Below are 20,687 nucleotides of genomic sequence, written 5' to 3' on the forward strand. Positions count from 1 at the left end.
ATTTTTTGTAAACTTTAATGCATAAAATATGTTCAATCTAATAAATAATTTAATGATGTAAATAAGAGGAAATTTCTCACATGGGTGGTCAAATTCTATTGTTTTTATTATATCAAACAGCCTCTGAATGTTTTCTTCAGTGCAAAACTCATCAAAATTTAATATAAATAATTTTTCCATTTCCAGTAAATAAAATGAACAATTTTTTCCACTTTCATGATCAAAGGCTTTTAAATGGGTAAATAATTTCGAGTTATCCAGAGATTCGGATTCTTTTGTAAATTTTGGACAAATATCACATTGATGTATTTGAAGACCCTTTTAATTGATGTAGTCAAACATAATTAAAGGCATTTTGAGTTGAAAACATTTCTCAGAGGCTGTTTGATATAATGAAAACTATAGAATTTGACCACCCATGTGAGAAATTTCCTCTTATTTACATCATTAAATGATTTATTAGATTGAAAATATTTGATGTATTAAAGTTTACAAATAAAGATTTATATAGTCGAAAAAAGTCCGATAGAACCAATGAAAAGGTACTATTTTGTCACATTTTTAATTAAATTTTGTTAAATAAATTAATTTTTTATACTATAAATATCTTTTTTTTTTCTTATAAATAAACACATTTGTATCCCATTTTAAATAAGATATACAAATTACCAAAACTTAGAAACAACAGTTCAAAAGTTCAACAAAAATCCTACACCCGTTTTTAAAAAGAAACATATAACCACGCACTATGTCATTCCAGCAAGCGAATACGACACAGCATAGGTTTCCGGACTAAACAACTGGTGTATTTACACCACTCAATAGGCGTGTGGGGTTTGCCGAGCGGTTTACGATGCAGTCGCTTTCTTTCGCATCTGTTATAGGTAATTTGTGCCTCGGTGGCCGCGTGGTTAAAGCGTTAAGGAGGCCCTAGACGGTCAATCGTTTGATAAAATGATTGAGCCAATCGATTGAATCAATAATTGACGGTCGCTTCAATCAACCATGAATTTTTGGATCAAAACGCCATTCCCGGACACTTTTTTTCCTTCAATGGCCTTGTAATCCCTGTTAAAATTAGTTCTCAAAGTATTAATTTTTTGTTTTAGTTTGTTAACAGTGTAGTCCGGTTTTAACGCTTTTAAAACTCCCACAATTTTTTTCAACGCCGCGCTTTTTTTTATTTCTATTAAAGTAGTCCTTGCTTTTAACTTTCCACAGTTCTGGTGAATCTCGATACAAATCTATTCACAGACTTGTAAACTCGAATTCGTTTCGGTGTTGTCGGCGTGCGAAGAGTTCTCCATGATTGCTGTCGGGCGCCTGATCACAGATAACAGAACTAATCGCCTGACTGCTGACTGACGGAAAGATCGATCAAGAAGCTCCTACACGGTCAAGCGCCCTCTTCAATCATTGGCGTAAATCAAAGTAAATTTTCATCAATGACCATCAATGATTGAGTCAATCGTCAAACGGGTTTCTGACGGTAAATCATGCTTTATTCAATCGATTGACACAATCGTTTGATCAAAATTTTTGACCGTTTAGGGCCTACTTTAGGACTTTACGCTGTTATGACGTTGGAGCCGTAGTAAGGCAGGTTCGAATCCTAGTCAAGGGGACTTTTTTTTAATTTTTACATATTTATTATTGATTAATACAATTTTTAGTAATGTGTTTCTTCATTTTTTTTAAATTACTTATACGCGCATTCAAAATTTCAGCTAAATCGGAAAAAAGTTTGTAATCAATATATTATAGTGTCTAATGGTGCGCTTAGACTTGAGCACGCACGCACTGATCCTCCGCGAATGCTCAAGTGGATACGGCTGTGCGCGCACGCTCACTCTGAATCTGTCTGTGCGCGAGCAGCCGCGAACGTGAGCCGTCTGGTGTCGGTTTTTGGTCCGTGCTCAAAAGGATTTTATGTGTGCGCGAACGCTCAATTTGGACCGGCAATTTGTTTTGTCTGCGTTCGTGCGTGTGTGATTTTTTTTCGTTTTCTTTATTAAAATTATAAAAATATGAAAAGTTGCCTACATTATGGGATGTTAAACATTCTTTGTATTATTATAAAATCAACAAAAAATATAACGCATGGCAAAACCTTGTAAATAAAATTAATATTGAATATGTCGTTATTAATGAAATTGCTATTCTAAAATTTGTATCTTTTGTTCGTAATTTTTGGTGTTATTAAATTTTGTAAATATTTAAAACCGGGCCTGGTCATTCTTGTAAAGTTTTTGAACTGATCATAGCCCTCCTCAGATATATAAGTTGTTGCAGTAAATTATATCGATTTCTAAAAATTTGGGTTTGCCACCAGCGACGATGTTTTCGATTTATCTCCTTTTTAATAATTAAGCTGTGCATAACAATGACTGCAGCCTCGACTATTTCTTGATCGTCCATTATTTTCGCCAACACAACTCTGCTGTGCGCGCACAAATGGATCACTTCATTCGTCGAAAAATAAGTTTTTAATTTGAACGGAGCCGAGAGCGCGAACGAATGCCGTGCGCGCACGCTCAGCTCGTGCGTGCTCAAGTCTAAACGCACCATAATGTTGTATACATATATAATGAATGGTACGGAACCCTTCGTGCGCGAGTCCGACTCGCGCTGGACCATTTTTTTTACTTTATTATTATTATTTTAACATTATTAAAAACCAAATACGTAAATACACCTCTAAACCTCATGAGGATTATGATCCATGTACGTAGTGTCATAATTTATAATGTCATTCAATATTTCTGTTCCATATCTCCTATTGATCAATTTATATTTCTTATAAATGTAGGTAATAAATAATTAGTAGGTAGTCATTACTATATATTTTTTTCTCTATTACTTTGTTGCTCTGAGTCACTGAACACATCTGCGATTAGTTTAATATTTATTTGAAGGTGGAAAATTGCTTCCTGACTTATCTGGAAATATAATGATTAATATACAAAAAAAAATATGTATATTAGTATTGTATGATGTTAACAATTTATATATTGTCGTATCCTTCTTGGCTCCTCAGTAGATCTTATAGTGTTGCTTAAGTATATTAATTTTGTCTAAATTTTAAGGAATAATTTATTTAAGCTTGGTCTCTTAGGAAATACATAAAATAGAATTGAGTATGTCTATTTTACCAGTACTTCTTGTACTATCTGGACTACTGTACGAAGTATATGGGGCACCAATGCCGGATGTACAAGCTAGTGGATCTGTCAGTGGAACGGTATGTACACTAGAAATTTTAAGTAATTTTTATTATTACATTTATATATATTGTCACTTAACAATTCAAAATTTTTCGTGAACATTATTTTTTGACTCGTGTGAAGTTGGCACCTTTTTTTCAAAAAATGAACTGGAACTTGAGAGTTCTGGATAGATTTTCAATAGTTCTATAGTTCTTGATAAGTTAGAAAAATAGTTCTGGTTAATTTCGGGAGATATGACAGGGGGGTGCCAACTTCACGTAGCGCCCTTTCTTTATTCTGGAACAGTTCTGATAGTGGAAATATATTCTAAAACAAGAGTTCTATAGTTCCTGACTATTGATCAAAATAGTCCTATTGTATTAACCAAGTTATGAACAAAAATAAAATGGCAGCCTGCGCATTTTAACTCGATTTTCTAGGTAAAAAATGATTTAAAGAATAGTTCTGAATAGCATCCCAAAAGTTCTATAAGATGTCCTATTTGATTTTTAAAAATATCAATAATTAAAAATTTCATTGATGCACGACTCTATAGATAGACATAAAAATCGACTTTACGCGCAAAATACAATGTTGAAAAACAGTTCTGGTTAGAGTTCTGAATAGCACCAGAAAAGTTCTATAAGATGTACTATTTGATTTTTTAAAAATACCAATAATTAAAAATTTCATTGATGCACGACTCTATAGATAGACATAAAAATCGACTTTACGAAGGAAATGCAATGTTGAAAAACAGTTCTGGTTAGAGTTCTGAATAGCACCCTAAAAGTTCTATAAGATGTACTATTTGATTTTTTAAAAATACCAATAATTAGAGTCGTGCATCCATGAAATTTTTAATTATTGGTATTTTTAAAAAATCAAATAGTACATCTTATAGAACTTTTGGGGTGCTATTCAGAACTCTATTCAGAACTATTCTTTAAATCATTTTATACCTAAAAAATCGATTTAAACTGCGCAGGCTGCCATTTTATTTTTGTTCATAACTTGGTTAATACAATAGAACTATTTTGATCAATAGTCAGGAACTATAGAACTCTTGTTCTAGAATGCATTTCCACTATCAGAACTGTTCCAGAATAAAAAAGGGTGCTACGTGAAGTTGCCACCCCCCTGTCACATCTCCCGAAATTAACCAGAACTATTTTTCTAACTTATCAAGAACTATAGAACTATTGTAAATCTATCCAGAACTCTCAAATTCCAGTTCATTTTTTGAAAAAAGGGTGCCAACTTCACACGAGTTATTTTTTGTATAGTTAATATTTTTTGTGACATTCAGACAACATTTATTTGAATTCTATTTTGATTAATATTATTTTTGTTTAAAAATTACATGTTTTATCTCATCAACTAAAAATGAAATAAAATTACCAACTTAATTTTATTCACCACTATAATATAAATACAGGTTTGTTGTCTATGCTCCTGTTGATATCTCCCATTCATTTATTGCTTTTCTATTATTTGACGAAACAAATAGTAGGTATATCAACAAAACTGGACAATATCATGAAGATGTGTCAATGTGGTTGACCTCACTTTCAGATAGTCATATTTGCCATCTTAAAATATAACGCAGGGTGCACAAAATAATTTGCTGACTTTGTATATAAAACTTAACTATTTTTTTTAGATCCCACCTTTAATCACGTTTAAAGATGGTAATGTAGGAGTGAATTTTATGGGATTTAAAGCATCTGCCGGTTTGGGGGGACTGCTGAACGGTGATGCCACCCAAGGGGGGCTCCATGCCGAAGCTGAGACTCCATTTGGTCAAAGGGCTGGTGCAGGTCTAGGAGGCAGAGTTGGACCAGAAGGTATTAAAATAAATATAAATAAATAAATAAATGCCTTTATTGTCAAAAAATTTTACAATTTGTAGACAAAGGTAAAGTAAACAAACAAAAGAGAATATACAAAACAAGTATACAAATTACATTATCAGTCTTATGTTTACAATGTCAAAGAATAAAAAAAAAATAAGATTCAAAAATATTTAGTAAGTTTATAGTAAATATAGTAAGAGCAAATATTAGACCAGTGTTTACAAGATCAAATTCGATTATCAAAATATAAGTCATTTACGGTATTTAGTAAATAAGATTTCAATGCTGTGCGAAATGAACAAAATTATATTATGGATATGATTTCAAATGGCAGGTGATTGTGCATTTCTTTTGAGTTGTATAATATTGAACTTTTAACTAACTCTGAGCGTGGTGTAGGTAGATAAAGATTTTGCTCAGCGTTCCTGAGTGGATAAGTATGAGATGGCCTTTCTCTTGAGAAGCTGATACATGCTTACGTATTAGGCTAAAAACATAGTGGCGCGACGAGGAGAGCGGCAAGCAAGCAGCGCGATATCGCGTCGATCGAGCCTCGAGGTGCTAAAACATAGTAGATCGGCGGGGAATAGCGAGGTACTTGCAATTTTATTAATTTCATTTGTTTATTTATTATTTAAAATGTTAATAGCAGCTACAATTCTGGACAGTAGTGTCGCAAACATTTGGTTTATTCGAAACCAACAAACGAAAACATGTAGTGTACAGGGTGTCCCATTTTAGTGAAGATAGAAGGGTGCGGTTTGCACAAACCTGTCTCACTTTTTTGTCAAACGGAAGATGCCGTAAACACAATTTTCATAGCCCTTTTCGTTTCCGAGCTACAGGGTCTTTTTGAAAGTTTTGCAATTTGGGTCACCTCCTGTATCTCTGTTATTGTTAAAGCTATCGGGAAGGTGAAAACTGTTTATTGTAGAACTTTTTACGTAGAATACAGTGGCGTAGTCTGTTTTTCTACCAAAAAAATATTTTTGAAAATATGAACTAAAGTTTTGTTTTTTTAAATGGAATACCCTGTATATTTATAAATCATGTGATCTACCTGGCCACAAGCTTCTCAAAAATATATATCACTCTATATTTATTTTCACTATTTACTGCAATATTTAAAAGTTTTTATTAAAAGATCATATTTATTAGTAGGCCATGATTGATAATAAAAGAAACTAAAGAATTATTAAAAGTACACTGCTATCTGTCTCTTGTTTTATTTTGGGAGCCGCTAATAAATTCTTTATATATTAGGGAAACTTAAGTCTCTACCGCTATTTGTAAATCTTGGAATACGTGTATACGTAAGAATAATCTATCGTATCGGAAATTTTAAATATTCCTTTAGCTAATTTACGTGAAATATACTTTCAGCAAGATGGGGAACATTCCCCCTCACAACTATGGAAATATTAGAATACTGTTAAATTATTATTTTTCAAATCAATGAATTGGAACCAATGAACACATATCGATAGCCTCCTCGATTCCCGGATTTCGCCGTTCTCGATTTCTGATTTTGGGGATTTTTGAAATACGAAATATATCGTGGGTACTACAACAATGTCGAACACCTGAAAAATGCTTTAATAATTCAAGATTAAGATATTTGCAAACCCATCCCGTTATAAAAAAAGAAAAATATATTCACAGTTTCAGTGGTAACAGTTATTTCAAAAGTAAAATATATCAATCCCAAATAAATTTTAATATGTGTATGACTATTTAAGTAAATACCATTTTGATTTTTTGTTATTTATCACGGCCTACAAATAAGAAAATGATATATTTTAAATATTGCAGTAAATAGTGAAAATACATATATTTTTGAGAAGTGAATATATTTTTGAGAAGTTCATAGCAAGACAGATCATATGATTTATAAATATACAGGGTGTTCCCTTTGAAAAACATAACTTTAGTTCATATTTTCATAAATATTTTTTTGGTAGAAAAACAGACTACGCCACTGTATTCTACGTAAAAAGTTCTACAATAAGCAATAAGCAGATATGCCCTTCCATTCTGGGGTATGTGTTGTGCGATTCTTGACCGTATTTTCAAGCTCCAGAAGAGAGCTGTTTGATATTCACTGGGACTAAACAGCAGAACTCATTGCCAGGACTTTTTTAAAAAATTAAAAATATTAACTCTTCCTTCCTTATTTATATTTGAATCCGTTTACTTAAAGGCTGAGAACATAGTGCAGCGACGAGGAGAGCGGCGAGCAAGCAGCGCGACGTCGCGTCGCGTCCAAAACAAACCTGTGAAGACAAGTACGCGTGAACATAGTAAAGCGATCTGTTCGAACGGTTAGATCGAGCGGCGAGATCGATTCAAATTATTTTGTTTTCGTCGCTTTGTCGCGCTGTAGAAAACGATAGATTTCCAAAAATTAATAGATTTAGTGTAAGAGAGTTTTGATTGGATTAAAAGATAGTAATCACCATAACCGGTACATTTTAGATAAGTTATCTCTCCGGGTTTTGAAAATTTCATGTTGTAGTGTATAAATTTCATGTACACTACATCTTTTCGTTTGTTGGTTTCGAATAAACCAAATGTTTGCGACACTACTGTCCAGAATTTTAGCTGCTGTTGACATTTTAGATAATAAATAAGCAAATGAAACTAATAAAATTGCAAGTACCTCGCTATTCCTCGCCGCTCTACTATGTTTTAGCACCCCGAGGCTCGATCGACGCGATATCGCGCTGCTTGCTCGCCGCTCTCCTCGTCGCGCCACTATGCTTTTAGCCTAATACCGTTGCTAATACGTAAGCATGTATCAGCTTTTCAAGAAAGGCCATCTCATACTTATCCACTCAGGAACGCTGAGCAAAATCTTTATCTACCCACACCACGCTCAGAGTTAGTTAAAATATAATAAATAATAATATAATGCAATTTTATCGTCGTGTATAAAACAATATTTTTTTCCATAGCGATTTACGTTTTAACAAATAGTCAGAGATTATTATTTCAAGGAATTTATTACGAGTAGAAAAAATATTGTGCTGGATTGGAGTTGGTTTCTATGCAATTTGACAAATAAATAAAGATGTCTCTTTAGTTGTCAGTTTTGAGTCAATATTTTTTAATTCTCTTTCGTGTCGATTGCTGGTTGAATTCGAGCCAGAAATGGCTCAAAATGAAATAAGTAAATTACTAACAGATATTCAGGCTGAGGCGACCTCGGAGGCGACAAACGTCATATCCAAACTACTTCCATTTAAATCCCGAATAACTTATGAAAAGGAATACAAAAATTTTCAAAAACGGAAGCAATTAAAAAACGTGCGAGAAGAAATAAGGTTTTTAACCTATCCTCGCTGTTAAAGTATCATTTAATCTAGGTTAAAGTACTTTTTTATCTACTATTTTTGATAGATATAAGGCAATTTTAACAGTTGCTATGGAAAACACGCTATTTTATTAATTTGCCGTAATCCAAGACTCATTTTTTCATAATTATTGAATATTTATCACATATTTTAAAAAATTCTAGGTAGATCTGTTGGAGGTCTGTATGCAGGAGCTACAGCGGGTGGTGGTGTAGGTGCAGCTGCCGGAATTGGAGGTTTAACAGAAGAAGGTGGAGCAGCAGGAGGTTCTTTTGCTACAGCTTCCGCCGGAGGAGCCTCAAAAACAGTAGTCAAAGAAAAAGTCAGCGGATCGGGTGCCGCTGGAGGTAGAGTTGCACGCTTTATTGATTGTATCTTGTATAATAAGTGTTAAATATGTCCTAAATCTTTATGTATTTTTGTACAAGAAAAATATCCCAAAGAATCACAGTACATAATATTTTTCGTACAACCCAGATTTTATATTTTTGTACTTACTACTATTTTTTAGATTTGTCTAGTATATTTGTTTATTTTTAATTGTATTTACTTTGAAATAAAGTAATAAATTTAACAATATCTTCCTTTTTCTATGCATTTTTTATAAATATCTGTTGATTTTACACTTTCATTGCTTCTATTTTTAGTAGTGTACATAGTATTTTTTTATTATTTCAGCATTGCTACTTTAATGTAAAATGTATAAAAGTAACATTAGAAACTTATAATATAAGTAATATTACCTATTATTACAGGAAATTATGATCTGTACTCCTGCAAATCTCTCCATTATATATTTTTCTGTAAACACATAAAGCATTCACCAAAATGTTTTGAACATTTTCTTTTATATTTATATAATATAAAAAACAAAATATAATATTATAAACATCACTGGGCGCATGCAATAATACCAGTATTGTGCTTTTGTTTTCTTCTGGCTACAATAGTTCTGTGGTAGTATGATCTTAAAAAGAAAAGCAATGAAAATTCATTATGAATCTTTTATTATTAGTTCATCTTTACATTCAATACAGTTCAACTGATATTTATAAAATTTGGCAATCGATTTTTGTGGTATTTGGTTTCAAACTTATATTATTTTTTCTCTGCCATTTATATTTATGTTTTCCTTTTAAAAACTAATATTACTTTTTGTCCGTATTTTTGTAAATATTTCTTGGTACTTTTGGTTGATGTGGTTGATGGAAATGTGCTATTATAACGCACACCAAGTGTGAAATGGGGAATAAAATGGTTTTGGATAAATAAAGGTAAATATTTTGCATGTTAGAATAGGATCGAATAAAAATATATTATGAAAAAGTTAACAAATCTGTAAATAGACAAATATTTACTGTCTAAATGTGTGTTGGTATATTAATACTTCTGAGTATTGTTACTAGATTATCTGTTATAATATTGTCACTAGATTAATACTAAAATATTTGATAATTTTAATGTGAATAGTATTTACCGTATGATCGAAAAAAAACCGCGTCCAGTTCGCTTGGAAATGAGGATCGATGACAGTCCCCATATAATTTTACATATAAAATGACAGCGATCTTCATCTCATTGCCATCGCTGACGCCGTTTTATTTCGATGACACATGGTACTATAATTGAGTGTCATCATATTTTATTTGATTTAACTTGAATAAATACTCGACAGACAACTTTCAAACAAATACAGAAAATATAATTAAAATGACAGACAGCATCTATCGCTGTCATATTGTGTACTCTTTCTTTGAACTTTATATAGTTATACAGGGTGGCGCACCTCATTCGCCTCGGTTGATTATACGAAAACGGAAAGATGTAGAAACAAAATATGTTATGGGTATATGTAAAGAGGCAATGTGCATAATTTAAAATTATTTTCAAATGTACAGTGTGTGTCAGAACTAAAATCCATATCAAAGTTATATTTTTTCTTATGGAACACCCGGTATTTTATTTGTTTTTTAGATTCTTGGGCATAAAATAAGGCATTTATTATAAAGGTTTAATATGTTTAAATGCTTTAGGTTTTTAGATATTTAAAGATATTTAAATATGCATGCTATAATAAAAAAGTTTGTCAACACACTGTACATTACTTTTCAGATTTAATTCTTGTGTTGATTTTGAAGCCAGAGAAATAAACTTTAGTAAAAAAATAGATTTCTTCCTTAAATGTATACAGGGGTATCAAAAATTGCTAGTCTATTTTAAATATTTATTTTGCATAAAAACTTTCTTATTTCAAATGCAACACTAGGTATTTTTTTAAATAAGTCGAAGCAGATTTAAATGCTCTTTCAAACTATATTAGGGTTTCCTATACCTATCTGGCTCAGATTTTGAATAAAAAGCGATTTTTCAATAAAATGGCAATCAAGATGGCCGGTGTCGCCATGGCAACTTGCTAGTGACGGTTAGTAGCTATTTTCAAAATCGACATTAGTTTATGGCCTTTATTTAAATTTATAACAGTTTTCTTTTATTTAATTTTCCTACAATAGTTTAATAAGTAAGTATTTATTATTTTATCAAGAAAAATAAACAAGTAGTTCTTTGATTTATATTACAATGACTTATAGATATATCGGATTTTCTATAAAAGAACCAATTAAGGCAAATTCATTTTCTTCACTTCCAAAGACAGGTTTCTGCCTAATAGGTTTTTCATATACCACACTATCAGCTCTGCGAAATAGGAAAGTAGTTTTTCAAAGGAACGCTTGTCAATAAAATTCCTATTATCTATCTATCTATCTATCTATCTATCTATCTATGTATCTATCTATACAGGGTGTCCCAGAAATAAGTGCAAATATTTTAAGGGGTGGTAGATCTCGATAAAAGAAACATATTTTCTCTTTATCGTTTTTCAAATAAGTCCAAAATAACGGAGTTATTTTACTTTGAAAATTTCCAAAAAAAATGATTTTTTGCTAAAATTTTGAGAACCACTCGATCTTTTCTGGATTTTCTTTCTTGTAAATTTAATCTAATACCTATGTTGCCATATTATCAAGAAATTATGTTTTTTAACTAAAAACTAAAAAAATTTCCAAAATTTTTTCCAAAAAATTTCGAATTTTCAAAATTTTTTTTTCGCGAAAAAAACCTCATAGGCATGTTTCTGGGGTTGAACTATACTACCAGTTAAAATATTTGCACTTATTTCTGGGACACCCTGTATTATCTATCTATCTTTGAGCATAAACCCTTGAGGCCAAGAAGCAAATAAAATCACTAGTATCTCTTCCTTCCCCCAGCAGATACTGCTTCATTTTTTTGATAAAATAATAAATACTTACTTATTAACATTATTGTAGGTAAATTAAATAAAAATAACCGATGTTATAAATTTAAATAAAGTCCATAAACTAATGTCGATTTTGAAAATAGCTACTAAGTGTCACTAGAAAATTGCCATGGCGACACCAGCAATCTTGATTACAATTTTATTGAAAAATCGCTTTTTATTCAAAATCTGAGCCAGATAGGTATAGGAAACTCTAATATAGGTTGAAAGAGCATTTAAATCTGCTTCGACTTATTTAAAAAATACATAGTGTTCCATTTGAAATAACGAAGTTTTTATTTCAGTAAAGTTTATTTCTCTGGTTTGAGGGTTAGCACAAAAATTAATTCTGAAAAGTTATGTACAAGGTGTTGACAAACTTTTTCATTATAGCATGCATATTTAAATATCTTTAAATATCTCAAAAACCAAAGCTTTTAAACATATTAAACCCTTATAATAAATGCATTATTTTATGTCTAAGAATCCAAAAATGAAATAAAATACCGGGTGTTCCATAAGAAAAAATATAACTTTGGTATACAGGGTCCGGCAATAGTGCGTCAAGCATCTGTAGCTCCTAGAATAAAAAAATTGGGTATTTTGTTTAAGTGTAAATCTGAAGTATGTACAAGGATGTATTTCAGGAAAATATTTTAACTTCTATAGGGTGGCTCAAAAAAGCGTGAGTGAATCGGGATGATTTTTTTTAAATGAAACACCCTGTATATTATTGCATTTTTGGCTTCCTTTCAGATTATTATTATTACCAATTATTACACAATCCTAAGATATTTGTAAATGTATTTAGATAGTTTCAGATATATTAATAAATAAATAAATAAATTATATTTTTCAAGCTTTATTAAAAAAATAATAAAAAAAAAAATTCTACGCCAAACTTTCTAAAATATAAAATATTTTTTCTTTGTTTTTTTAAATGGAACACCCTGTAGAATATTTTTTTATTAGATGGAAAATTAAAAAATTAACATTTTTTGTATTTAAAGTATTTAAATTTTTTTAATGGTTTCGCAGATACACGCAGTATTATTTCATATGGCTCTCTCAACGGTAAAATACGAGAGAAAAATCATTGGGTGGCTTTGATAGAAATTTACTATGGAAAATGCCATATGAAATATAAAACCGCGAATATCTGCAAAACCGTTAAAAATTTTGAAAAATTGAAATACTCTAAATATAAAAAATGTTCATTTTTTAATTCTCTATCAATTGAAAAAATAATATACAGAGTGTTCCATTTAAAAAAACGAAGAAAAATTATTTTATATTTTAGAAAGTTTGGCGTAAAATTTTAAACATCCTGTATGATATTTCGATTACCATATTTATAGCAAAGTAAGTACATACCATCTAAAGTAAATATCTAATATGGTTTTGATTTCAGAACAGTTCTTGTATTTTAAATAATTTTTTTTAAGAAAGGCTGAAAAATATATATTTTTTATATATTTATTAATATCTCTGAAACTACCGAAATATATTTACTTATATCTTAGGAATATGTAAAGTGATCTGAAAAGAAGCCAAAAATGCAATAATATACAGGGTGTACATTTAAAAAAATTAATCCCGATTCACTCACACTTTTTTGAGCCACCCTATAGAAGTTAAAATATATTCCTGGAATACATCCTAGAACATACTTTAGATTTGCACTTAAACAAAATTCTAAAGTTTTTTATTCTAGGAGCTACAGATGCCCGACGCACTAATGCCGGTAGATCTTAGTTCTGACACACCCTGTATATTTCAAAATAATTTTAAATTATGTGCATTGCCTTCCCACATATACTCATAAAATATTTTGTTTCTACATCTTTCCGTTTTCGTATAATCAACCGAGGCGAATGAGGTGCGCCACCCTGTATAATCAGTCCTAACCTATAAAAATAAGTATATATTGTGATTTTTTTAACTTTCTTATTATTTTTATGATTTAGCATCATTCTCTGGATCTCTCAACATTGGAAATGTAGTACCAGCCTCTCAAGTTGAACTAGAAATCGAAGAAAAACCTCTTCCTCCTCCTAAAAAGACCTACGTCGAACGTACTGTGATTCCAAACTACGTGGAAAAGACAATCCAGGTGCCATCATACGTAGAAAAGACTATTAGAGTACCAACGGTGATTGAAAAAAGAGTGAAGGTACCAGCTCCACCTACAGTGATAGAAAAGGAAGTTGAAGTGCCTGAACCAGTGGTACCAATAACTTCAACGTGAGTTTTGTCGGCGATCTAAGTGTTTTTTTTAATTTACATAGTTTTGTTTCTTTTGGTAGGAAATTTGTTCATAAAGAAGTAGTTCCGATCGAACAAAATACCAGAGTGATTACGAAAACCAAAACCAAAATTCGAAGACGTCCTGGATGGTATTTTTCGAAATATTAGTAAGTATAATAGAACATAAATTTATTTTTGGCATAATTTTGACACCTTTATAAGTGTTTTATTAAAATATTTAAATAAGAATCAATTATTTTTTGTATTAACATTTAATGAAAATATTCAAAAAAAAAATATTGATTTGCTGTTCTTTACTTTATTTAAATTAAGTTCACCATATTGTCAAGAAGTTGGTCATATTTTGGTAGGTACTGAATAATGACGTCTAAATAAATTTATTTAAATGTCATTGATACTCATTTTGTGTTAAATACATTGACAGCACCACTGTTTTGAGTTAAATACAATTTGACAATACCACAGTTGTTTGTTACCATCAAGTTTCTTGTTTTGAATATATTTTAATATTGTTTTATACTTTTTACTTCAGTTTTAGTTATTTTTACACTAAAATTAAAGATACAACTAAATATTGATTGAGCTGTTGTTTCCTTAAAGCTTCACTCAGCACCTCCCAATTAGTGGAATATAATATAATATAATTGACAGTGACTTACCTTTTTAATTATTGCATTTTCTATATGTACTATTTATGTCTATACCATAGACTTAAAAAATAAAAATAATAAAATCCTTGACAGTGATAGATGTGTCTGTCATTTTAATTTCAAAGTAGTTCATTTTACAAAGAAATAGTTGGTACAATTGGAATGCATAGCAAGAAATTAATATATTTAAAATTTGAGTGAGAAATGATTAACCAAATATCGTAATCCAAATATTGTCAAAAAAAAACTGTATAAGACTGAAAAAATATAATCGAGCAGTTATTTATAAAAAATTATAAAAAAGAACTATTTATTTATTTCAAAATTATAGTGTAGCCTCCCTCACATATTTCTATAGTCTGTGGTTTAAGTTATCCCTGCTAATTTCCTAATATTACGGTCCTATCTCAGGTTTAGTCTTCTTCTAGATCTCTTAATTCCTCGTACTCACGAGGCTCTTAATGCCTCATACTCAACATGCTGTAATTTTTGTGGTCCATCTGTTGTCCGTCCTTTTTGCTAGGTGTCCTGCCCATTGCTACGAGCCCTAACAACTATATGTTGGGACAAGGTATTTTTTGCAATAAAAATAGTAATTTGTTGTTTATTATTCTAAATTCAAACATTACAATATGATCTAGACAATTTTACTACATTTTTATAACTTTGCAAACAAATCACTTTTGATAATAGCTTATTTTGCCAAAATCAAGCCAAATTTGCTGACAACTATATATTGGGACAGCACAACAAGAAATTTGTTTAATACGGAGTTCCATCACCTTTGGCCTTAACAACTGCCTGAACTCTTAATGGCATTGTATTTACTAAAGATTGGCACATTTGAGGAGAAAAATTATCCCAAATTTCCTGCAGTTTTGTCAGCAAATTAAAAATTGTTCGTTGAGGGTGGTTTCTTAAATATTGCTTCATTTTATGCCACACAGTTTCTATAACATTGAGGTCCGGACTACTTGCAGGATGGGATAGAACTTTCATATTATTATTACCGAAACAATTTTTAGTTGATTTTGCTGAATGGCACGATGCTCCATCTTGTTGGAAAATATTCTTGTTGGAAACAATTCTTGAACACTAGGCAAAAGTGAGGTCTCAAGTATATGTTGATATTTTTGGGCGTTAACAGTGCCATCTATAAAATTTAATTTGACCAAACCTCTCGCTGACATGCAACCCCAAACCATAAGCCCCTTATTAAATTTAACAATCCTCTTTAAGCAATCTTTATGAAAGGCTTCTGCTTTATTTCGTACTATTCGTTTTCGATGATCTCCAACGCAAACATCAAATTTAGACTCATCGCTAAATATGATCTTATTCCAATCATTTTGTGTCCACGATAATTTAGATTTTGCCCAATTGTAGCGATTTTTCTTTTGAATTTCTGTCAGTAGTGGTTTTTCTTTGGCCTAAATAAGAATTTGTATAAATAATTTTCAGGTAATTGATTATCCACACAAAATAAACTTTACCTGTAAAACCCCAGACCGCATTTATGGATATATTTTCGGCAACATTCTCTTGACATATTTAAACCAGTTACAGTATTCCATTTAACTGTTACTTCGCGAAGAGTACTTCTTCTCACAGACTTGCAAATTTTTACTAAATTTCGTAAATCTCTCTGAGATACAACTTTTGGCCTTCCCGAACTTTTACCTCTAACGTCTACATTGGCAGATTAGCCGTATTTCTTATTATATTAAAGACCGTGGTTTTTGTAATACTTAAATCATCAGAAATTTTTCGAATTGTTTTTCCCGTACTGTATTGACGAATGATAATTTCGCGTAGTTTTTGATTTGTAGCTTTTCCACGGACCATTACTTTCAATTAAATTAACAAAATTGGAAATTAAAATTACTTACAGTAAATTTTACTACTCAAAGTATCGAGTCACTTACAAGCTGTCAATGCTGAAGTAAACAGTTTGCGAAATTTGTGACGTTTATAACAAAGCCGCCTATGATGATATTAATCTCGATATTAATTATTTTAAATTAAATATTTAAAAATACTTGTCCCAACATTTAGTTGTAAGCAAATTTGTCCTTATATGAACAAAATCCGCTATTGTAAATATGGACTGATTTACAAATTCATAAAAATATTGTCAAGTTGTTTAGGATATATGGCTATGTTTATATTTAAAAAATTAGACATATATTTTTCAGTCATCTTGAAAAACCAGCGCAATAATTCCAAAATATGACCTTGTCCCATCATATAGTTGTTAGGGCTCGTATTGCATTTTAATCTGTGGCTGAGCTATTATCTATGTTCTTTGTTGTATCCACTCTATTCTTTTACGGCCATTCTTGGTTATTCCCAGCATATTTCGTTCTATTGAGCGTTGTGCGACCTGCAGTTTCCTTATAATGTCCGTTTTAAGTGTTCTGATTTTGCATGCATAGGTCATTTGACTGGTAGTATCACACATTGGTCAAATGTTTTCTTCTTTAGATAAAGTGGCATTCTAGATTTGTATATGATTGAGCTTCTTCCATAAGTACTCCATGCTAACTTAATTCTTCTGTTGATTTCTGGTAGAAGAGGTTACAAGCTGTGTATTAGTTGTCCCAACTCACAAACAAGTAACTCCAAAATTACAGTAGCTAGCGAAACGCGGTTTTCAAATTAAGATTAGGAATAATATTTGCAACAAAATTTGTAATAACATCAAAATCAGTCAAAGTCGTAGTTTTAGAGATATTAACATATTTTAGTATGGGTGGCTATACGTGCCTCCCGGCGCCAATTGTTTATGGTGGTTTGGTCGAAGATGTTGACTTTTAGTTTGTTATAGTTTTATAAATCTTTGTTTAGAGCATATTTTTCAAAGTTAATAGTGATTGTATTAAATATCTAACTATTTGGATTTTAAATACAATAAAACGAATAAAACTCATATTTCAGATTCCATTGAAAACTGCGTTTTAAAATTATTTTGTAACTCATTTTATTCATTTGTATTAGCAAACTTAAAAAAACAATTTTTTAAAGTAAACAAAATATATTGAAACTATTTTGTGTTTTTGTATCGTATCTTAATTATTATGGAAGTTATCTGAAAACTTAAATCGATTAGTCATTGACAATTGGTTATAATTGGTTATTGATAATAAACCTGTTGTTTATCCAGTGGCGTCGTAAATACTTAAAAAAATAACTATAAAAATAAAAATGTCTTATTTTAATGACGCACCCTGTTCGCACCCATGTAAATACTGTTCTAAGAGTAGTTTACTCTTGACTCGAAAAATATCAAACCCCATTAAAACGTGCGTCTATGAGGTATCGCATTTCTTACCCTGGGCAAAATGTACGTCTTATAGCCATACAGCCTCCCGCCAAAAATGAAAAAGATCGCTCAACAAACAACCAAGATATTGGCTTGTATCCATCTTAAGTGAGACACCCTGTATATTCTTCTTCTATTTCCAGTGTTATGTTATTTATTAGAATATCTTTTCTGTTTACTAGTTCGTTGTACATTACTTTAGTTTTTGCTAAATTTATTTTGAGACCTACTTTATTGCTGGCTGTATTTAGCTCATTAATTTGTGTTTGTAGTTCTTCAGGACTATTGGCAATTAAGACTATGTCATCAGCGAATCTTAGATGGTTAAGATATTCCCCATCTATTTTTAATCCTTTGTTTTTAATCACTGTTATACTGTTTTACCAGATGGGAACTTTGAGGTTGCTTTATATAAACAGTACTTATTTATATTCTGTTATATAAAACTGTTTTTATTATGCTAATTTTCCTCATAACCTTAATTGCCGGCCATTAAAAGATGTTTAAAAGAAATTCCGAAAATTATTTCTGGTTCTTCCCCAAACCACTTTCACTTATTAGATACTTTATTTACATGAGAGTTATGTAACCAAAAACTACGCATACCCCAACGGCATTATAAGCATATTTGTTTATTTATTAATTGAAATTTTAATTAGCAAAAATTATGTAATCAAACTGATTAATGGTATCGAATATTACAAAATAACTGTTTTTATTTTCATTTTTTCTTTCTAGCAACTATAACAGCGGAGAGGCTCCATACTATGGAGGTGTAGCTGCAACTGGTGATGCCTATGCAGCACCTAGCTACGGTGGTCAGTACTCAGCTACTTACACCAAAAGCTACAATACCGGTAACTTGTTTCGAAATATTTTTAATGTGAGTAGAGTAGATGTTTGTACACCATTTGTCTCATGCACACACATCCCGTATGATCGAAAAAAACGGCGTTACAGTGGCCCTGTGACATGAATAAAACTGATCTAGTTTTCAGACGTCAATCATTGAAACACAAATCTCTATCATATCAATGTGTCTTAACATTTTTTACTTTTTCAAAATTAAACCTCTGTTTTAGCAACTTCACTGATTATTATTTCAAAGGCTATTCTGGCGCCCTTTTTTTGGTTATAGGTATGGTGTATTTAAGCTTACTTCTATATGTTTGCTTGAAGCTATCACTCCAAGTAATTGAACTTTTGTAGTAATTAAGAAAAATTACAATTTCTTTGGGAATTTATAAATTTATTCCTGCTTTAACCTAAATGAACAAATTACTGTGATCAAGTTAAGATGAATAATTAAAATTTATATAGACAGGTACCTACATAATAAATTCTAGTGAATACTCAAATTATACACAAGTTATACCGTGCTGGCAACTGTTACTTTTGGGTCGGCATTTACATGTGTGGAAGTAAATCGCATAGGGATCTTATTAAGTCGGAGTGAGAGAAATGCGACCGACCGACGAGACGCGCGACGGTGTGCTGTTGCGGCGTTGCCGATACGCCTTTCCCTATCAAGTAAAGTAAAATCACGATCGCAAACCGCTTATTTTTAAAAGACTTTTTTTTCAGGAGATAACTAGATAAAATCATTAGACATGTTTCTGAGCATCTGAAATGGAATTATAAGGATATCGTTAGGGTGTCATTTTTTTATAACGAGAAAACGTCAGTAATCGCGATAATTTAAAAACTCAACTTTTTAACACAGCAGGCCATAACTCAAGAACCACTTTAGATATTGAAACTGTTTTTGTTTTCAAGATCAGATATTTTACAATATGTTTACATAAGAAAAATTCGATAAGGTTGTTTTTTCCATTCAAAAATTGTAAACAATCCATCCATTTACTTTTAGAGCATAGCAATTTTCAGCAATCGTGTAATTTTTTTATTGATAAAGATTTTCACATACTGTCTACAAAGAAAATACAGCAGAAATATTAACAAAGTTCTTGAAAAACTACAATCTATTATTTCTAATAGATTTCGAGATGTCGATTTTTGAATTCAGAGTTCTAATAGCGCGACCACTATCGAACACCCACTCAATTCCACTTATTTCTACCAAAAATGCAAATGCACTTAAAAAAATTCAAGCTATAGCAAAAATTACAACGACTCGTTAATAAATAAACAAATTAAGTATCACGAGACGTAATTAAATCGTGAAGCTGAACGCATGACGTACACCTTTACCTAGAACTTTAAGTACTGACAGAGGTATTGATTGGGTCGACCGGTCAACTGCGACAAATCTGCTATCCCTTCCACGTCTCTTAGCGATGTGCACAGTTTCTCGGTTTATTTCATACGTTTGGCAACGTGTTTACTGTCCTCTCTTTGTTCAGTACATTATAAACGCATTGTACTCTTCTTACATACGGAAATCTCGATCCAAGGCTAACCTTTGCCAGCCCTTAGTATTGTCCCTGGGGTTATGGTTTTGGTTCATAGTAAATAACATAGACCGTTTTATCTAATAAAAACGGCGTCTCAGTAGGCGTAGAAGTAACACTTTAGTTTGAAGTTTACCGTGATCAATTGATCCCTACGTTACTTGACAGCTGATCGTGAGCTATTGCTATTACCCTTGTATATGAACAAGGCTATTACTAATTAGTAAAAATTTATTCTCTATTTTTTATGTTTTTAGTCTAGAAACAATAATTGTATTGTAATCGCAAAACATTTTTCGATGCACGTTATCAATCATATCGAC

At 31.2% G+C, this 20,687-nt stretch overlaps 1 protein-coding gene across 5 annotated transcripts in view; it reads left to right on the forward strand.

The window, feature by feature from the left end:
- Nucleotides 1-20,687, forward strand: part of LOC115874565 (merozoite surface antigen 2) — a 35,579-nt gene that overhangs the window by 11,422 nt on the left and 3,470 nt on the right. For 3 of the 5 annotated variants that reach the window (XM_030889751.1, XM_030889750.1, XM_030889753.1), the window contains exons 2-7: nucleotides 3,116-3,241; nucleotides 4,870-5,053; nucleotides 8,580-8,762; nucleotides 13,681-13,957; nucleotides 14,020-14,127; nucleotides 18,692-18,836. In XM_030889751.1, coding sequence (XP_030745611.1) covers nucleotides 3,140-3,241; nucleotides 4,870-5,053; nucleotides 8,580-8,762; nucleotides 13,681-13,957; nucleotides 14,020-14,127; nucleotides 18,692-18,836 — 999 coding nt within the window. In that variant the 5' untranslated portion in view covers nucleotides 3,116-3,139. Of the gene's footprint in view, nucleotides 1-3,102; nucleotides 3,242-4,869; nucleotides 5,054-8,579; nucleotides 8,763-13,680; nucleotides 13,958-14,019; nucleotides 14,128-18,691; nucleotides 18,837-20,687 lie in introns of all 5 variants that reach the window. The other 2 variants (XM_030889754.1, XM_030889752.1) reach the window with 2 other exon arrangements.

Source organism: Sitophilus oryzae, unplaced genomic scaffold (assembly GCF_002938485.1).
Source record: "Sitophilus oryzae breed Bouriz unplaced genomic scaffold, Soryzae_2.0 scaffold_1297_pilon_pilon, whole genome shotgun sequence".
Classification (NCBI taxonomy): Eukaryota; Metazoa; Arthropoda; class Insecta; order Coleoptera; family Curculionidae; genus Sitophilus; species Sitophilus oryzae.